The following is an 18,590-nucleotide window of genomic DNA, read 5'->3' on the forward strand; positions in this document are numbered from 1 at the left end:
ACCCATCGTGTCCCAGACGCTTTCTATTCGTGGTTGAAGTAGGCCCCACTACTATATGGGCACTTCAATACGTCATATATATAATACACAAACATTTTCGTAGCCCCACATACTTACTTGCGTCTCTGCATTCAGTGGGACCCACGGTAACAAGACTGTGTAATTTCCAGAGAGCAAGAAATTGAGTGTGCGTATATATTTTTCTTATCGGACCAATTTCATCGATTTTTCTTTATTCAAAATAATCTCTCTTTTTTAAAAAAAATTATTTTATAAAAATTGGCGTGCCGTTAAATGTACTACGTAGGTCGCGCAGCTACGACGAACAGCTCCTGCTGTGAGCATTTCGAGGAGATTGGAAGAGGAGAGAAAGGGGAAGACGAAAGAACTCGGTAGCTGTTGCCCACGGAAATGCTCGTCGATTTCGTTCTGCTTTGCTCTCCATCTGCGTAGCCTCCTTGCTAACCATTTCCTCTTTCGTTTCCCACTTTTCTAGGGCGTAATGCTGTGATTCCTCCAGATCTCAGCCAGGCCGACCTTCGAAGGCGTGATCTGAGTCAATTAAAGGATTCAGCCTGGAAGGTGAGTTTTTTTTCTTGAGGTGTGCATCTGATTCGTTTGTGTTGGAGGGGAAAACTGGATTTTTGTCCTGTCTTCGTTTATTGTGCTTTTTTCGTTGAAGGGGCGATGTGAAATGGGGGTAAATTGCGTTTTCAGTGTGTTTCATGTACAGATCTGGAGGGAGTTTCGGTTAGTGTATGAAAGGGAACTTGAGCTGCGTGTGAGTGGGAGTGATCGTCGTGTATTCCTTCGATCGAGCGGATGATGCTCAGATCCTCAATTGTCAAGGCTCCCTCATTTTAGCGATCCTGTTTCTCACCCCACACATTTTGGTCCTACTAGCTCTTTCTTTCACGCATTATATTGTTGGTCTTTTCTCGTTTGATAAATCAGTTGATTACTGGGGGAAAAAACGATAAAGCTTTGCACAAAGAATGTTGAAGAGTTTTGTAATATGACGCCAAAATATCTCTCTGTTTCACCGTTGTTCTCTTATTGTGAATTCACCTCGACCATATTTGAAGTAAAGGTCATTGCCGAACAAGAATAGAGTTGTAGTGACTATGATAAACTTTGCCTACTAGTAAAGCTAAACTTTAGCTATTTTAGAAAGAAAGCACATTGTTAAAAAGAATAGATATTTAGTAACAAGAACAAACTAAGCGTACTATTAGAGCTAATTAAATTTATCTCTGATTTGTTTCACTATAGACTTTTTTTTTTTTGCCATTTTGGTTGTCTAGGATGTTATTTGTCTCTTTCCATCTATGGATGCATAAGCATACAAGTCATTGCTCAAAGAACTAAAGTTCACATTGTTCTTTTCTCTTGCTTATGATATCCATGCTATTTTCCTAATGACAGCTTTTCACTGGTTTTGAAAAGTTTATGATGGGAAAAAAATTAATCAATGTCATTGAAGTTTTCATAATCTCTTTTTTTAATGCATTACTTTGTCAATGATTTCCATTGTCTTATGATACAGACTCTACAAATCTTTTAAGAACTAAAATTCACACTGTAATTCTCGTGTGTAATTTTCCTAATGACTACTTTTCACTGGATCTCTGAAAAACTTATGCCCGAAAGAAACAAATTTTTATTGTTGTTAGTAAAGTTTAAATAATCTTCTTTTAGATACATCATTTTGTTGGTGGTTTCCATTGTCTTATGATCCAGAGACTAGAAATCTTTCAGGAGCATTTCTATGACTTTCTATAAACTTTTGTTTTATTTATTCTTCATTATGCTTTGCAACTAGATGTTCAGATAACTATTTATCACTTGTTCTTTCACAAATAAACTTCAGGCTAGCATTATTATTTTGATTTTATGCTCCAAGGATCTGGATAACTATGCTGGAAACTATATTATAAAACTTCCACTCTTCCCATGCTATATTTTCTTTTTAAGTTATAAAAGAACCCGTATTCTGATAAGCTATTAATTATTTAGCCCTCATATACTTTAAGGGTGTCTCTGCAATTTCTACAATTGCTAGACAAGGTTCGTTACAGGGACATAAGTCTTTAACATAGTAAGCAATTAGTTACTCGAATCATATTGAGCTTTTCAATTATATGTGGATTTCTGACAGAAGGACAGCAAACTTTCATAAAGATGAGCAACTATAAATTGGGTGTAGAAGTTGCAAGTGCCCATGACCTCATGCCTAAGGATGGGCAGGGTTCGTCCAATCCATGTGTAGAGCTTCATTTTGATGATCAGAAGTTCCGTACGACAATCAAAGAAAAAGATCTTAATCCTGTATGGAATGAGTGCTTCTACTTCAACATTGCAGATCCTACCTTGCTCCCTGAGCTTGCTCTTGAAGCTTCTGTGTACAACATGAACAAGGCCACACATTCCAGGTCATTCCTTGGCAAGGTTCGCATTTCTGGAACCTCTTTTGTACTCCATGCTGATGCTGTTGTACTCCACTTTCCACTGGAAAAACGTGGAATATTTTCACGCGTTAAAGGCGAACTTGGACTTAAAGTGTTCCTGATTGATGACCCTTCTATAAAAGCTTCTAATCCTCTCCCAGCTAATGATCCTTATATGAGCAGTGTCTCTCCAAGTTTAGCTCATGAAGTTCCTTCCCAAGTCCCTCCAGTTATACATGCAAATCCACCTGCAGAAAACAGACATGAGTCAAGTCGTACCTTTCATAGTATCCCAAAAGAGGTCTATGAGCACCACTCATCTGCTCCATTCAGCGAATCAGTTAGGTATGTGGCTGATTCTATGAAACCTGAGCCTCCACCTCCCAGAATTATTAGGATGCACTCAGGACCATCCTCACAGCAGCCGGTGGACTTTGCTCTAAAAGAAACTAGACCTTTCCTGGGCGGGGGCCAGATTGTTGGAGGCCGTGTTATTCGTGCTGAGAAGCCTTCTAGTACATATGATCTTGTGGAGCAAATGCACTATCTTTTTGTTCGTGTTGTGAAGGCACGAGATTTACCGACCATGGATATTACTGGAAGCCTTGATCCTTATGTTGAAGTGAGAGTAGGTAATTACAAGGGCATCACGAAACATTTTGAGAAGAATCAGAACCCAGAATGGAATGAAGTATTTGCATTTGCTAAGGAAAGGATGCAGGCATCAATTCTTGAAGTTGTGGTCAAAGACAAAGATCTGCTCAAGGATGACTTTGTTGGATTGGTACGTCTTGATTTAAATGATGTTCCCATACGTGTTCCACCAGATAGCCCATTAGCTCCAGAGTGGTATCGGCTCGAGGACAAGAAAAGTGAAAAAACAAAAGGTGAACTCATGCTCGCAGTTTGGATAGGAACCCAAGCGGATGAAGCATTTCCTGAGGCATGGCACTCCGATGCAGCGGCACATGTTGATGCCTCTGCTGTTGGCTCTCACATCAGGTCAAAAGTGTATCATGCACCTAGGCTGTGGTATGTTCGTGTCAACATCGTCGAGGCACAGGATGTTATCATTGCTGATAAGACCCGCTTTCCTGATATCTATGTTAAGACACAGCTAGGAAATCAGATATTGAGGACAAGAACAGTTCCGGCACGAACATTTAATGCTTTCTGGAATGAAGACCACATGTTTGTGGCTGCGGAACCATTTGAGGATCACCTCATTCTTTCTGTGGAAGATCGTGTGGGGCCAAATAAAGACGAGGTGATTGGTCGTGTTGTTATTCCTTTGGCATTAATTGAGAAGCGAGCTGATGATCGCATTGTCCATGGTCGGTGGTTCAATCTTGAGAGGCCTGTTGCAATTGATGTGGATCAGATCAAGAAGGATAAATTTTCTAGCAGGATTCACCTCCGTGTTTGTTTGGATGGAGGATATCATGTGCTTGATGAGTCCACCCACTACAGTAGCGACCTTAGACCAACAGCAAAGCAGCTTTGGAAACCATCGATTGGGTTGCTTGAGCTTGGCATACTTAAAGCAGAAGGGCTTCAGCCTATGAAGACCCGAGAAGGAAAAGGGACATCAGATACCTATTGTGTAGCCAAGTATAGCCAGAAATGGGTCCGGACCCGCACCATCATAAATGGCCTATCCCCAAGATACAATGAGCAGTATACATGGGAAGTTTTTGATCCAGATACAGTTCTTACAGTTGGTGTCTTTGACAATCGCCAATTAGGAGAGAAGAGTCCTAATGGTAACAAAGATGCGACAATTGGCAAGGTTCGCATACGACTTTCAACCCTTGAAGCAGGCCGTGTGTACACACATGCATACCCTCTTCTTGTTTTACATCCTTCTGGTGTCAAGAAGATGGGCGAGCTCCACCTTGCTTTACGGTTCTCGTCTACTTCATTGATTAACATGATGTACATGTACTCAAAACCTTTGCTGCCCAAGATGCATTACATACGGCCTCTAACCATGATGCAACAAGATATGCTGCGGCTCCAAGCTGTTCAGATAGTAGCTGCACGACTTAACCGAATGGAGCCTCCCCTCAGAAAGGAAGTTGTTGAGTACATGTCTGATGTCAACTCCCATCTATGGAGCATGCGTCGAAGCAAAGCTAATTTCTTCAGGCTTATGTCAGTTTTCTCAGGCGTTTTTGCAGTGAGCAAATGGTTTGGAGATGTTTGTATGTGGAGGAACCCCATCACCACTGTACTGGTGCACATTCTGTTCTTAATGCTAGTCTGCTTCCCAGAACTGATACTTCCTACAATATTTCTCTACATGTTCCTGATCGGCATTTGGAACTACCGCTATCGACCTCGTTATCCTCCACACATGAACACCAAAATTTCACATGCAGAAGCTGTGAATCCAGACGAGCTCGACGAGGAGTTTGATACCTTCCCTACCAGCAAGAGTGCAGAGCTTGTTCAAATGAGGTACGATCGGCTAAGGAGCATTGCTGGAAGGATACAAACTGTGGTCGGGGACTTAGCTACTCAAGGGGAGAGGATCCAGTCATTGCTTAGCTGGAGAGATCCTCGGGCCACTGCAATATTTGTGGTTTTCTGTTTGATGGCTGCGCTCGTGTTTTATGTGACCCCATTGCAGGTGTTGGCTGCCCTAGCTGGTTTCTATGTGATGCGGCACCCAAGATTCCGATACAGGATGCCTTCTGCACCAATAAATTTCTTCAGGAGGTTGCCAGCAAGGACTGATAGTATGCTTTAAATAAGTAGTCTCAAGTTAGATTTCTAGTGATGGTTTCTTCTGTTATGCATCTTTTGTGGACTCTGGCTTCTGTCGAAAGTCTTTAAGTAGTCTCCAGTTGGATCTCTAGTGATGGTTTCTTCTGTTATGTATCTTTTGTGGACTTTGGCTTGTGTCGAAAGTCTTTACTATAATAATTACCTGAACTTCTCGACTGCCATGTTGATCTTTGAATCTTTTGGTTCGAGCATTTGCACAAGACAATGAATCTTGACATCAAGTGGACACTCTTGTTTGGAACATCATCCAATTAGTCTTATGGTCTAATGAAGAGAGATGAAGTGCAATAAGCTCGACAAATAGTAATATAGAGAACAAAGCAAGCAACTCATCATCATCAAAACAAGGGATGAAACGTCCATGTCAATCCAAAGGGGTTTCTATCTCTTTTCCGAGATTCATTACTTCCTGGTGATCCTCAAATTCAATGGCCTTTCCTTATTAAACAAAAGAGTGTGGATCCTACCTCAAAAGAAGGCTTGTGGGATGAAAGATCAATTCAAAGATGACAATTATCTACCTTTAAACTACTCTTGAACAAAATGGGACAAATCTTAGGGGGAAAATTGATAAATGAATGGAGAATATACCAAATTTTGGTCTTGTCAACCTACCAAGTTATAGATTAGCCAACAAAATGAAAGGAACAAATGAACTCGCCCCAAAGATAGTCCAAAACAGTTAGATAAGAAAACAATTAAGAAGAAACTAAGGAAAGGCATGCCTCAACCCTTATCTATGAAATCCCCTTTAAAAGATGAAGCTTGCCACTCGATGCAAGAGAAAAAAAAACACTTTTGTGTTTATCTGGCCACAATTGTTGCTTGCTTCTAGCCCTTGGATCAATGAGCTTGTAAAGAGTTAAACCTAGACCCAACCCCCAGGCTAAGTCCGGTTCAAACCTGACTCAGACTCATAATCGAGTCTAAATTGGACTTAGCCTAGTTAGAGTGATTACAGTTCAAGGGGTCCATTTGAGATAGGGGTTTTTATTTCTTTTAAAATGGTTGAAATTATTTAATCGATTTTTATCAATGACTATCATTTAATATTCGTTTTCTCCTAACTTTATAAATAAACAACTCATTTTATTATTTCCACATCATATTTTCTACTCTCATTTCTCAATTCTAATTCTCTAATTAAAATGAACCAGTTTCATCATCTTGATATGAGGAATAAGAAAATAACCAATCCAACTATTCAAATATGCATCATGACAATATTCAATTTACTGATAATGAGCCAAAATTGGTTCAACACCTGAGACACAAGGAAATATCAATAATGATTCTTCTAAGGTTCAGAATGCTATTTTAAAATTGTTTATTTTTACTAGACATTTTAAGAAAATCACTCTTCCGTCCAAAGAAATGTGTGCAACGTATAAGCATTGCAAAGCCTCCTATTAATTCTAATCGAGCGGCAACTTAGTCATTGAAATAACACATCAAAATAAAGATGATAATGAGTAGGATTTGAATCAGATTTCATATCTTTCATACTCATCTCCATCTATTATATTCATCTTCATACCCATCAGATATTTAACTTTCATTCTCATTCATATACCTGTAGGAGGATTAAGTATCATACTCTACCCATCATCCTATTACTACCTACAATTATCTTTTTTTTTTTTTTTTTTTAAGAAGATGAGATATGTGTTAATGACCGGATAAAACGACAAAATAATTTTTTTTTCCGAGGCGAGAAGCGAGCTAAAATATATATATATATATAGGATATGAATAAGATTTTACCACATCCGTCTCCATACCTAAATTTAAAAATACTTATACCTGAATACCTAATTATTTAATCGAGTCTAAAAATTTCCTCCATACCCTCCTTCATTTGGATCAAATATCATATTGCCCATCTAAATCAAAGGGAATTATCATCCATATGTCGAAACATAGCACCCAATGAAATTAGGAATTGAACATTGTCAAACATAATTGCCCAAATTTTCTCGATTAGTGGAGGTACAGATTCAAATTTATTTATATATTCTGATGATAAATTAAAAAAACGTTAATTATGTTTTTTAAAACGCCTTCCTTTTAGTTGAGTTTAAATACGCATTTGAATATTTTTGTCGAGAATTATTTAATCCATCTGCTAAATGTGTTCCTCAAATAATAGCTACTGTACAATTAAAAGATTAGTAAAGCAATGAAAAAAATTAATTAAATAATAAAATTTCTTTATATTTCGATATTTAGAGTGATCATTGATAAATACATGTCCTGTTATTGTATTGGTAACTCTTAATGTTAATTCTAATATTATTAAATTAAAAAAATTAAAATTTATGTGATGTTTTAAATTTATGTAAGTGCATTAAAAATAAAAAAAAATTAAATTAAATTAATTAAAATTAAAATTTCTTATTTATGATGGTATCTTCCATGTAATGTTCAAATATGTTAAAATTAAATATATTAATTATAAAATTTATTTTAATACATAGAATTATTATGTTTATTTTTTACGCAAAATACCAATAAGAAAAATATATATTTATTTTCATACCAATAAAATATACACAATGGTATTAATAAAATTTTAAAAATATTTAATAATACAATTGAATAACTTTTCAATATTTTACTATCCTATTCTCATTTAGTTATGGTAAATTTTTATACTATAATTTTAGTTTTAAATGAACATACTACAAATAAATTTATAGTTTTAAAATTTATTTAGTTGAATTTACTTTATATGCTAAATTCAAATTAGAAATTTTATGGAAAATATTAATTTTCTATTATGATACTTTGATTTCATTTAAAAATCCATGTGACTACAAATCATTTATATAAAATTTATAAAGATTATAACGTAAAATATAGATTAAAAACAAATGTATCCGTACCAATAATAATTTAAAATTTATAAAAGTATAACTTCAATTAAAAAATAGACAAAACTTACATAAGAATCCTCAAGTTTCAAATAAAAACTTAGAATTATTTTACAATTATTTCAATTTAATAAAATATATAATAAGTAAAATTTTGATATTCTATAATAGTGGTCATAGTAGTTTGTCTAATGTCAACCATTGTCGTCATAAAATAGACATTTGGTTTTAAAGATAATATATTAGCTGAATGACAATCTACTTATTTTTTGACTCATTGGAAGCACTAATTAATTAGTAAACATCAATCAATCAACCCAATCGATTTGAGAACTTTCTATACTAATTGATTGACAACCTTCACCAATCAATTGATATCAGAAATCCTATTTCTCTCATGATTTTTTCAACTAAAAAAATCCTAAAATTACGTTATCAATCACATTCTTCATAAATAATGCAAAAACGATTAAATCCTAACCTATCTATGCTTATTTGTTGAATATACATTAATTTCGCTCAAATCAAATACAAAATCAATGTATATATTGCATCAATCACAAGATCTAACTATCATCTACTTTAAGGCTAAAATTGAAAATCAAATGCAATGGCATGCGAATAGGCTAACATGAATCCATCGTAATAGCCCCTGAACCTTGTCACCGAAGTTCCTGCATGTACAAAATAATCTTTTACAAGGGTGGGTGGCACAAGGATCTTGGTCTCAACAGGGTAGAGTCTAAGAAAAAAGATGCAACCAAAACATTCTTGATTCAAGATTCAAGATGATACCTAAATCAAAGAAAGTTTCTTTCTTATATACCAAATCCATTGTATAGGGATCATACACCTTAAAATCATTTACATTAACATCATTATTTACCTCCACATGTTGATATAGTTGGTATCTATATGAATGTCTATTTCAATAGATCTTAGAATCAATTCCTAAAGGATGCAAAATGTCTCATTAAATATTTAACCTTCTCAAGCAAGGATCACTGCACTAAAACAAAATACCCCATAACATAATTTATCTGTCTGCACTAAAGCAAAATACCCCACAACATAATTTATCTGTCTGTATCTTATCGTGGATCTGGCAATACTAAATTGTTTGGAGTGGATGATATCATCTTTTGCTCTAATTATTAACAAATCATTAATATTAATGAACCATATTAACAAATCTATACATTAAATCCCCATATAATATTTTAAACTCCCCTTCATGCATAAATCACTAGACACTTGAGTAAAAGTTTAGTTTCCTTTTATATATATATATATATATATATAAATTAAGTGTAATCTCACATGATCTAGATGTAAGCGCCTACTAATGTGACTTAATCCTTCATCAAATTCTCACGGCAAATTCTTGTGAAGAGAAATCTATTATGGCAAAAGAGCAAGCCACATAACACGCTCAAAAACTAAGTAGCCCAAAGCATTGCTAGCTTTAATTGGGAAGAAATACAATGGAAATCATCAAAGTGTCCAAGATCAAAATAGAGCTTATAGCAGTACTCTGATCAATATTCTAGGCTTTATTAGTTGAAAATGGCCATCTAATAATAAATTAATAATCTCAATTAAATTCATTGATTATCTCAAAGAGTGATTAGTCCGGCCTATAAAAATTTCTCATAAGTCATCAAGATAAACGAAAAATGCACGTAGCACCAACCCAGAATCCTTTGATTGCACCTCCATTTAAAGAAAAAATTCCTATAATACACCATAGCTGGAGATCAAACCACAGATACTAAATTAGCAATTTGGATGTCCTATCACAATATCATAACCCCAAGGACGACCATCTAATAATAAAGAACCTTGATTATTTGCATATCTAGTTAGATGAGAATGAAATCTATAGAAGTCCTAGCCTTGAGATAAATATCCCAAGCCTTTTTTTTAATGAAGGCCATCAAAATGTTTGGGTAATATTCATAATCGTGATCGTTGGTTCAAAAATTACAATGTATCACTTGAGAATCTAAATCCTAGAAAAATTGCTTCAGTAATTTTTGAAAGATTGGCAAATTTAAAAATATCTTCGTAGCTTTCACTAGAAAAGATGTATGTTGCTTCCTGTCCTTTCAATCCATTCTTCCTTGCATTGAAGTGTTCCAATTCACAGCTATGAGGCTTCATCAACCCTATCTATGGAGCACTTACAGTAGAACCAACCCATGCACAAGAAAATTTGTGATTGATGAAAAACAATATCATATCACTCACAAACCTTGTTTTGGTCATGACAGGATCTGTGTGCCTCGAAACTGTTACTTGAAGATCTGAAGTATTCTCTTGTATGTGCTCATCTCTTGCTAATTCTCCTCCTTAGTTTAACATTACTTCTATTGTTTGTGGTGGCAACTTGTCATGTTAGTTGGAGTTGACACTAAATCTCATTCATCAAATATATTCACAAGATAGGATGCTCTTGTTAATGTTCCAAGACTTTTCAAACACTGCTTGCAACTTAATGTGAACTTGTATTTTAGGTGAATTATGAATTCTTTGTAATAAGATGATCTTTTAAAAGAGAAATGAAGCAAATATAGGTTCAAGGTTGGCAATGTAATTTTGAAGAACAAAATCATGAACCTAAAATTTCATGCAAAATATTTAAAAATATCAAAGATGTAAATATGCTGCAATTTATGGTGACAATTTGATCTTGTAATGGGTGTATAAAATCCTAATAGGATTCAAAACTATTTGTAGTTGTCATATTAAACATTTGTTTTAAATGGCGACAACTTGAGTGACAATTGCAATCAATCCTGAGGGTCTTCTTCATGCTTGGCAAGCTAAATATTTAAAAGTCTCTTTAGATTAATTGTTGAAGGTTGTTCGTAAACAAGTCAAACCGTATTCAACTTTATAGTATTTAAACTTATTTAATAAAGTAACTAAGCCGAGCCGAACCTAAAATGAATCAAGCCGTTAAAATGCCTACATTTCTCCTAATAGGATTTCTGAGTATCCAGAATGAAGATGTTGACAAGGTTGGTGAAAGAATTAAGAGCGGGCCATTCAACATATAGCACAAACTAGCACAACAGTTCTGGTTAACAGTGTTAACTTCCCTACCTGTTCATACCTTCGCAACTGGTTGGTTGAATGATTCAGTTATGAGAATGTTTCTAAGCTTCGTACAAAATTCTTTCAAGGTGTTGTTGAACTTCCTTAAGTGGAAAATGGTTACTCCAAGAAAGGTTGCTGAAAGGTATGACTTTAGATGTTATGTTTTGAAGTCTTACTTGAATGCCAACAGCATTCTCTCCCGCTGAGTTAATATCTTGTGCCACAGCCTAAAAATTATGGTACTAGGCAGTGCTATCTCCTGGCTCTATAGATGCATTCAGAAATCCATGCTTGATTTGAAGGTTAGCTTGATAAAGTTGATTGGCAATAGTGAATGAGATGATCTTTGGACTGATACTATACCTTTGAATTGATGACCAACTTTTACTAACATGGATGTTTGGTGTTGTGTTGAGAGTTTCACACTCATTGTCATTGACAATTCGAATCAGAACTAGCTAGCTAGTTATTTGCTCTTGATAAATGGATTTATAGTAGTAGTTTGTTGTCTATTACCAAAAAATTATAAATCAATGTATTTATTTATCCTGCAGAGATCAGCCTTCCTAAACGAGAAGAAATGGAACTGAGGATCAACAGAGAAGATTAGCTTGGATTGCTAAAGCAAACTTTAAGATCATACCATGGGTAAAAGTGTTTGGTATGAGTGCTTGAGGGCTATGACATCTATCTTATCAAAAGTAAATAAATAAATAATAGTCATTCATCTACTTGAAACTTTGCATTTTGTGCCTGGGAACTTCACATGGCATTCACCTCAGACATAGATTATAACTATAATGCAAGATGATGTTCCATGATCACATAGTTCAAACACATTAGTAACAAATCATGATAACTAAACCAAAAACCATCACCTTTCTTGTTAAATGAGTTCCAATGAAACTGTATCAGTTCAATCAGTACAATTTCACTATTGAAAAGAGTGAAGAAAAGCATGGATGAAGGCCAAAACACATATTGACCTCATTAAAATCGTATCTGTTTCTGTAGTAAAATGAATAATTTCGCAAGAGCACATAAATCTATAAAACACAAAAGCATAATCATTCGCAATCGTTTGATCGAAACAGTACGTAGAAAGTTATCACTTGCACGGAGAACAGCAATCGGATAAAAGTACCTCACTGAACAGGACGGGAAGGTTGAGTATGGAAGAAGACGGAGGAGGAAACGTCTGAATGGCCAAGCGGCAGTGAAGATCCCGAAGAAACGAAGCAGAGGTGCTCGTCGCGTAATCCTCCGCTTCCCTCCGAGCGCAAAGAGGATGCGGCTTCCGCCAGCATCAGTACATCATCGACGAGCCCGCTAGGAAGCGCCACCGCAGCAAGCGGCACCACCCGCGATCGTGCTCGCCTCGGCGAACACGCGGCTGCTACCAGACGGGCGGCGCAGGACACGATAGGTTTCATTACTGCTAAAAAAAAATCAATTTATTTCGATCAACAACTGCAAACAAAGTAAAATAATGCAAAATCATAGGAGAAGAGTTAAATCCGCGATCAGAATCCTTGGCAGCGATTCAAACATCAATCTTGATAACCCATAAATCGAATTCTTCCTAACAACCGATCTACTTTAGCTCTAAAAATCAAATCTTCGCTCAGAAATCTTTTGCAGTTTTGAGAGTATCACATTGGAGGCTCAATGCCCCCAATCACTCGACAATCCTCTGAGGATTTCATCATGGCAAAGCTCACAAAACCAATAGGCAAAGATTATGAAACAAAAAAGATCAAATGGAAGAAGAACATAGAGGAGGGAGACGGAAATAACTAGTACAAGTGCGGCGGTGAAGACAGCCCTAGACCTTCAAAAATGCCGTAAGAAAGACGCCTTTGGCACTTTACTTATAGAGAGAGAGGATCACGTGATCTAAGGTGGGTCGGATTACCCACAACACGGCCCGGCCCAAATATCCTTGTAAACCAAGAGGTGGGTCGGATTGCCCACTACATAGCCCGACCAATCATGATATCGGCCATGCCGGGTCAGGCCTAGTCTATCCTATTTTTTTTTAATCATACAAATAAATAATAATTTTCAAAAATTTATATTAAAATAAAATGAAAAATCATAGTGATGGAAGATTTAGGTGGTGTTTAGTTAAATAATAGGAATGATTATGGGTATTGAGTTTGATAGAAAGGTGGAATGAAAATGGGAATGAGAATGAAACTCATCTAGTTATATGAGTTTTGTTGATTCCCATAAATTTAAAAATCATTTCTAAATTATCATTCCCAAATCCACAATCCAAACACTATCTTTTATTATCATTCCATTCCTTCATTCCTAAACCCACCAACCAAACTACCCCTAAGATTGTTTTAACTCTTGAACTAGAAATGTTTAAATTTTCTTAGATTTGTGAGTATAAATTTCAATTTATGTCCTATTTGTGTTCATATAAGATTTAGCATACTCCATGCGACAAGAGTTAGGGCCTCTCTAAAGGTAAAATTAAGTGGACTTAATGAGACTTGTCGGGGATTATAACTATTACCAACACTAATCTCAATATCATCGTTGAGTTGAAGAAGTGATAACAAGCGTCAAAGTTAAAGATAAGCCTCAATGGTAGTAAAAAAAAAGATAGAATTTATCATCCCAGTGATTTCACACGGTCAGTCCCACGATCATTTATAAGGAGATAAATCAAAAAACTATAGTTGACTAATAAAAAATATATTTTTTTCCTCAACTTTACTAAAATTCAAACCCTTATCCATAATAAATAGCCACTTTGGTCTATAATTCAAAAGCAAAAGCAAAGTCTACTTCAAAAGCAAAAGTCTACTTATAGTCATGGTCAACCAAAGAGCAAATCATTTAAAAATATATCAAATACTTAGTTAACCAATTAGGCCCTGATCTGATTGAGATAAGGGGATAAACTAATTATTGGTATAATTTAAACTAACGATCCAATTCAGATTTTGATAAATGACAAGTGAGTTAAGTTAGGTATTTTGTGATCTAATTACATTACCAAGTGTACAGGAATTGACAAGTTCAAGGGACCGGACACCAGGATAAAATCCAACTAGGTTTGCAAGACCGAATAGCTGGTGCGAAGTCCAGATAGATCAACGGGCCGACCGGATATCTAGCAGGAAATCCGGTTGGGTCCGTAGGATCGGAAAATCGACAAAAGTCCAGTTGAGTATGTGGACTAGACAATTGACACGAAGGCCTGGTGGGTCAGAAGAATAGTCAACCAACTGCAAGATGGTAAGTAAAGATAAGTCACTAGAGGAGAGTGACTTTGTGAGGACGCGTCCTAGTTTAGGGACAGTAGACGCCGGTTCAGGTTAGGTCCATTTCAGATCCATAATCTGAGACCTTGACTAGTTTTGGTCCTGGGAGGAGAAGAGCTAATTACTACTTATTTTCACTGTGCTAATCTTGTTTTGCGGATTAGATGTTTTAGTTTTGGACTAATACAACTTGAGGACAAAAGGAGCAAAAAGTCTTTGGATGAATAGTACCCGAAGGCACCTTCAAGCAGTGGAAGACACCTTCGCACTATTCATGGAAGGCGCCTTCAATGGCAAGAGATAAAATTTGGACATCGTCGCAGATAAGGCACGATGACTTCGGGATCAAATTTTACCCATTGGAGACGCCTTCAATGCCTATCATGGTCTTTATAAGCTAGTCTCGACTAAGCTTCTCACAACAACTACTATACTAGTTACTACATGTCAATTCGAGGTTCCGATTACTCTGACTTCCTGCTACAACTCTCTTACGAAGCTGCTACGCCTGACAACTGCTCCAAGGACTTCTGATCGCGGCCAGCAGACCAACACCGACACAAGAGCGCTCTCACATCGATCCCTAAGTGTTGGTAATAAAATGTTTTGTACTTAATTACTGAAAAAGGGAAGTGTAGCGTGTTACACTTCGCCTAAATTCTTTGTACTTGATTCCATCTTCCAGAGGTACCGGAAGAGGTATTTTAGTGGATTACCCATCGATAGGTCTATGGGACCTGGGTCTTGGAGTAGGAGTCGTCGAAGGCTCCGAACCAAGTAAATCGAATGCGTGCTTTCTTGCCTATTTTTCTATTTCGCTTTTTAAATTCTTTTTCCGCTGCATTCGTACTTTGATTTAAAAATTGAAAAAATGAGATTTTCAAAATCACATGATTCACCCCCACTCTCACGCGTGACTCAATCGAACAAATGGTATCAGAGTAAGGTTTTGTTCTGAATTGGTGCAACCACCAATCAAGTCAAGGGGAATTCTTTTATTTTCTTTTCGAATTTTAGTTTTTCGTATTCAATTTGAATTGGTAGAACTTACCTTTTCAAATAATGATTTCTCGTTCGGTTTTTAACTTGAAGTTGGTGCAACACCACTCGAGTCCTTTGAAATTTCTTATTCTTCTTCTCAAACTCTGCTAATCCAAGATCTAAGTTTTGGTACCTTTCTTTAGTTTTCCATCTACAGTTCTAAATGATCCAAAATGAAGGTATAGTATTGTTCGTCCCCCACTCTTCAATGGGAACGATTTCCCATACTGGAAAAAGCGAGTGAAGGTGTACTTGAAAATTGATTTCGACCAATGGTTCAACGTTACCAGCGGGTACAAGGCGCCAATTAACAACGCCGAAATTTCAATGAACCCAGAAAATTGGAATCTGGAAATGAAGAAGAAAGATCAAATTGATTTCAAGGCTCTGAACACAATCCAGTATGGGTTAACAAAGGAGGAGCTGAACCACATCAGCCAACACGAAAACGCCAAAGAGTTATGGGACAAACTCATAGAACTACATGAGAGAACCAATGACGCAAAAAGTAACAAAGAGAGATCTATATTTAAATAAATTATTTAATATAAAAATATAATAAGGTGAGACTACAAATCAACTACATGCGAGGATAAAAGATATCCTCAATGGACTTCACACAATCAACCACTAGATGGAGAACCGGGATCTTATAAGGTACGTTCTAAACGCATTTCCTCAACATGCACTGTGGGCATCCATCGTGGATGCCTATAAGATTTTGAGGAACTTATTCAAGTTAAAGTTAGATGAACTTTTTTGTGAATTGGAGCTACACGAACAGACTAACGCCAAACCCGAGAAAGGTGTTGCCTTTATTGCAAGAACATCAAAAGAAAAGTCTAGAACTAAACTAGAACCTGAAGTTGAGTCTGATCAAGACTCAGATGATGAAGAATACCTGGTGAACCCGGTAAAGAAGATGTTCACTGGGAGAAAGAAGAACTTCACTAAATAGGACCTACAGAAGATCAACTCAACCTCAAACTCCAACAACAACAAGACGAACGCCACATGCTTTGGATGCAACAGGAAGGGACACTACAAGAATGACTGCCCAAATCTGAAGAAAATGAAAGCCCTCAAAGCAACGTGGGATGAATCAGACGACAAAGAACCGAAGCACACCAACTACCTTGCGCCAATGGCTTACGTGTTGGGATATGCCCGATGCGGTGTGTGTTAAAATACATTTTGTAAACAAGTACAGCAGGAAATAAAATAATAATAATTCCTAAATTATTACTTCACATGCACCACACACATACGAGGATACAACATCCAAATATGATCGCATAATTAAATTTTTATGAAAGTAAATTTACGATAGGTGTACCTTACATATGACCTGTAATGAGAAGGTTATCAATCATAGTGACGTTGTCGAATCTTGCCTCTATTTGTATCCACGCCAAGCTCCTCAAGACAACTCCTTGAGTACAAGTCTCTCCTTCGGAAGTCACTAGCCATAAGCGAAGAAGAGGGATCAAGAGGAAGAAGAGAAGCACACAAGGGAGAGTTTTCTCCCCTGTGGTGGTCACAACAACAAGAGGGGTTTCCTTTTGTTGTTGGCGGCGGGAAGAGAGAAGGGAGAGAAGAGAAAAGTTGGGTTAAGGTTTCCAAAACCCTATGAAGCCAACTAATGAAAATTGTGTCCAATTCTCTCCCAATTACATCTATATATAATCTTCATTAATAAGTTGGATTAGAAAGCTCAAATCCAATCCATTATCCCTTAATAAAAAATTAGCTTATTAACCCCTTAGTTTGGTTCACAACTAAACTAAGTTGGTTCATAACTAATTCATGATTAAACTAAATATGATCCAACTCTTCCATAAGAGATGTGGCTCATCCGCGTTTCCATTGTGACAAATATTTCCATATTTGTCTTATATATGGTCCAACCAAATGTTTATCTCTTGATCTAAGAATCATATTTTTAACTTGTTTTACGTCTTTTAGAGACTCGTTAGTACGAGTGTCCCAATAGGTTCCTAGTTTATCTTAGCCGTCCATAATTATCTACTTAATTATAGAATGATCATGAGTGACACCTAGTAGTATATCATGATCCCCAATTAGTCAAAAAATCATAGTTGATCTTAGAATTAATTCTAAACCCTTCTGCAGCTACAGTGAGTCGTGTCTCGTTTCTTTCACTCATTTTTACCCACTTGGTTTAGAACATGGTCTATGTGTCTTGCCCCCACTAGGCTGATGTTCGCTCTCCGCAAGTGTACGGAAATGTCGCAAGTAATATAAAAGATTATCGTATCCACAGGGACTGGAATAAGCACTAGAAATATCTCAAAGCGAATTAGCTAAACAACTAATCAATTGGTTTCAAATGCTAAGGATGAAAAACAAATCTAAAATGAAAGATCAACAAACAAGAGTTTGGGGTTTGAGTTATGATAAAGGGAGATTCTAGGAGTTTTGGTTTCTTTGTAAGATCTCTTAAATGTATATGGTTTACCAATTCTTATTTCTCAATTGTCTAATATTTGTAGAAGGTTGTCGGTTCTCTCTTGCAATAGATAATCGGCTTAGGACTGAAAAATGTACCTAAATGTGATCAATTAGATATGAACCTACGTTGTCCTTACACAGGATTGCACCTATTACTATGCTTCCCTCGGATACCAACATAGAAGTTCATAGCTTCTTAACCTATAAAGATACAAGGATTGAATCATAAAATCTATCCTACCCTCTTGAATATTCTCATTTCCCCTTCAAGGTTATCCCTCAAACATCCTTACACGGGCTTGCACCTGTCACGTGGATCCCTCGGAAAATCGAGTGAGGGTTAATCTCTACAAAGTCTATAAGATATTCAAATAATTAATCAAGAATGAGAATTAATCCCTAATCACAATTAATCATTCAAGATCCAATCGATACAAACTAGGCAACATCATAGAAACAAAGAAATGGCAAATCCACAAGAGTTTACATCAATTTATCTTACAAATACTCCCTCCATCCTAGAAAAAAAAGATCTACTCCATAAAACGAAGAAAGAAAACCAAAGATAAGAAGATTACAAGCAT

General features: G+C 36.3%; 1 protein-coding gene and 1 long non-coding RNA gene across 2 annotated transcripts; one reads left to right on the forward strand and one right to left on the reverse strand.

The window, feature by feature from the left end:
* The first annotated feature begins 278 nt into the window (after positions 1-278).
* Positions 279-5,412, forward strand: LOC122031124 (FT-interacting protein 3-like). Its single transcript, XM_042590205.1, has 3 exons — positions 279-392; positions 497-582; positions 2,159-5,412. The coding sequence occupies exon 3, from the start codon at positions 2,182-2,184 to the stop codon at positions 5,197-5,199; it is 3,018 nt and encodes a 1,005-aa protein (XP_042446139.1). The 5' UTR covers positions 279-392; positions 497-582; positions 2,159-2,181; the 3' UTR covers positions 5,200-5,412.
* Positions 5,413-12,171: 6,759 nt separating this feature from the next.
* Positions 12,172-13,058, reverse strand: LOC122030909. The gene is made up of 2 exons (XR_006125654.1): positions 13,010-13,058; positions 12,172-12,647 (listed from the first exon to the last, which is right to left on the reverse strand). It is a non-coding gene; the product is annotated as an uncharacterized LOC122030909 (long non-coding RNA).
* Positions 13,059-18,590: the final 5,532 nt, after the last annotated feature.

Source organism: Zingiber officinale, chromosome 11A (genome assembly GCF_018446385.1).
Source record: "Zingiber officinale cultivar Zhangliang chromosome 11A, Zo_v1.1, whole genome shotgun sequence".
NCBI classification, from domain to species: Eukaryota; Viridiplantae; Streptophyta; class Magnoliopsida; order Zingiberales; family Zingiberaceae; genus Zingiber; species Zingiber officinale.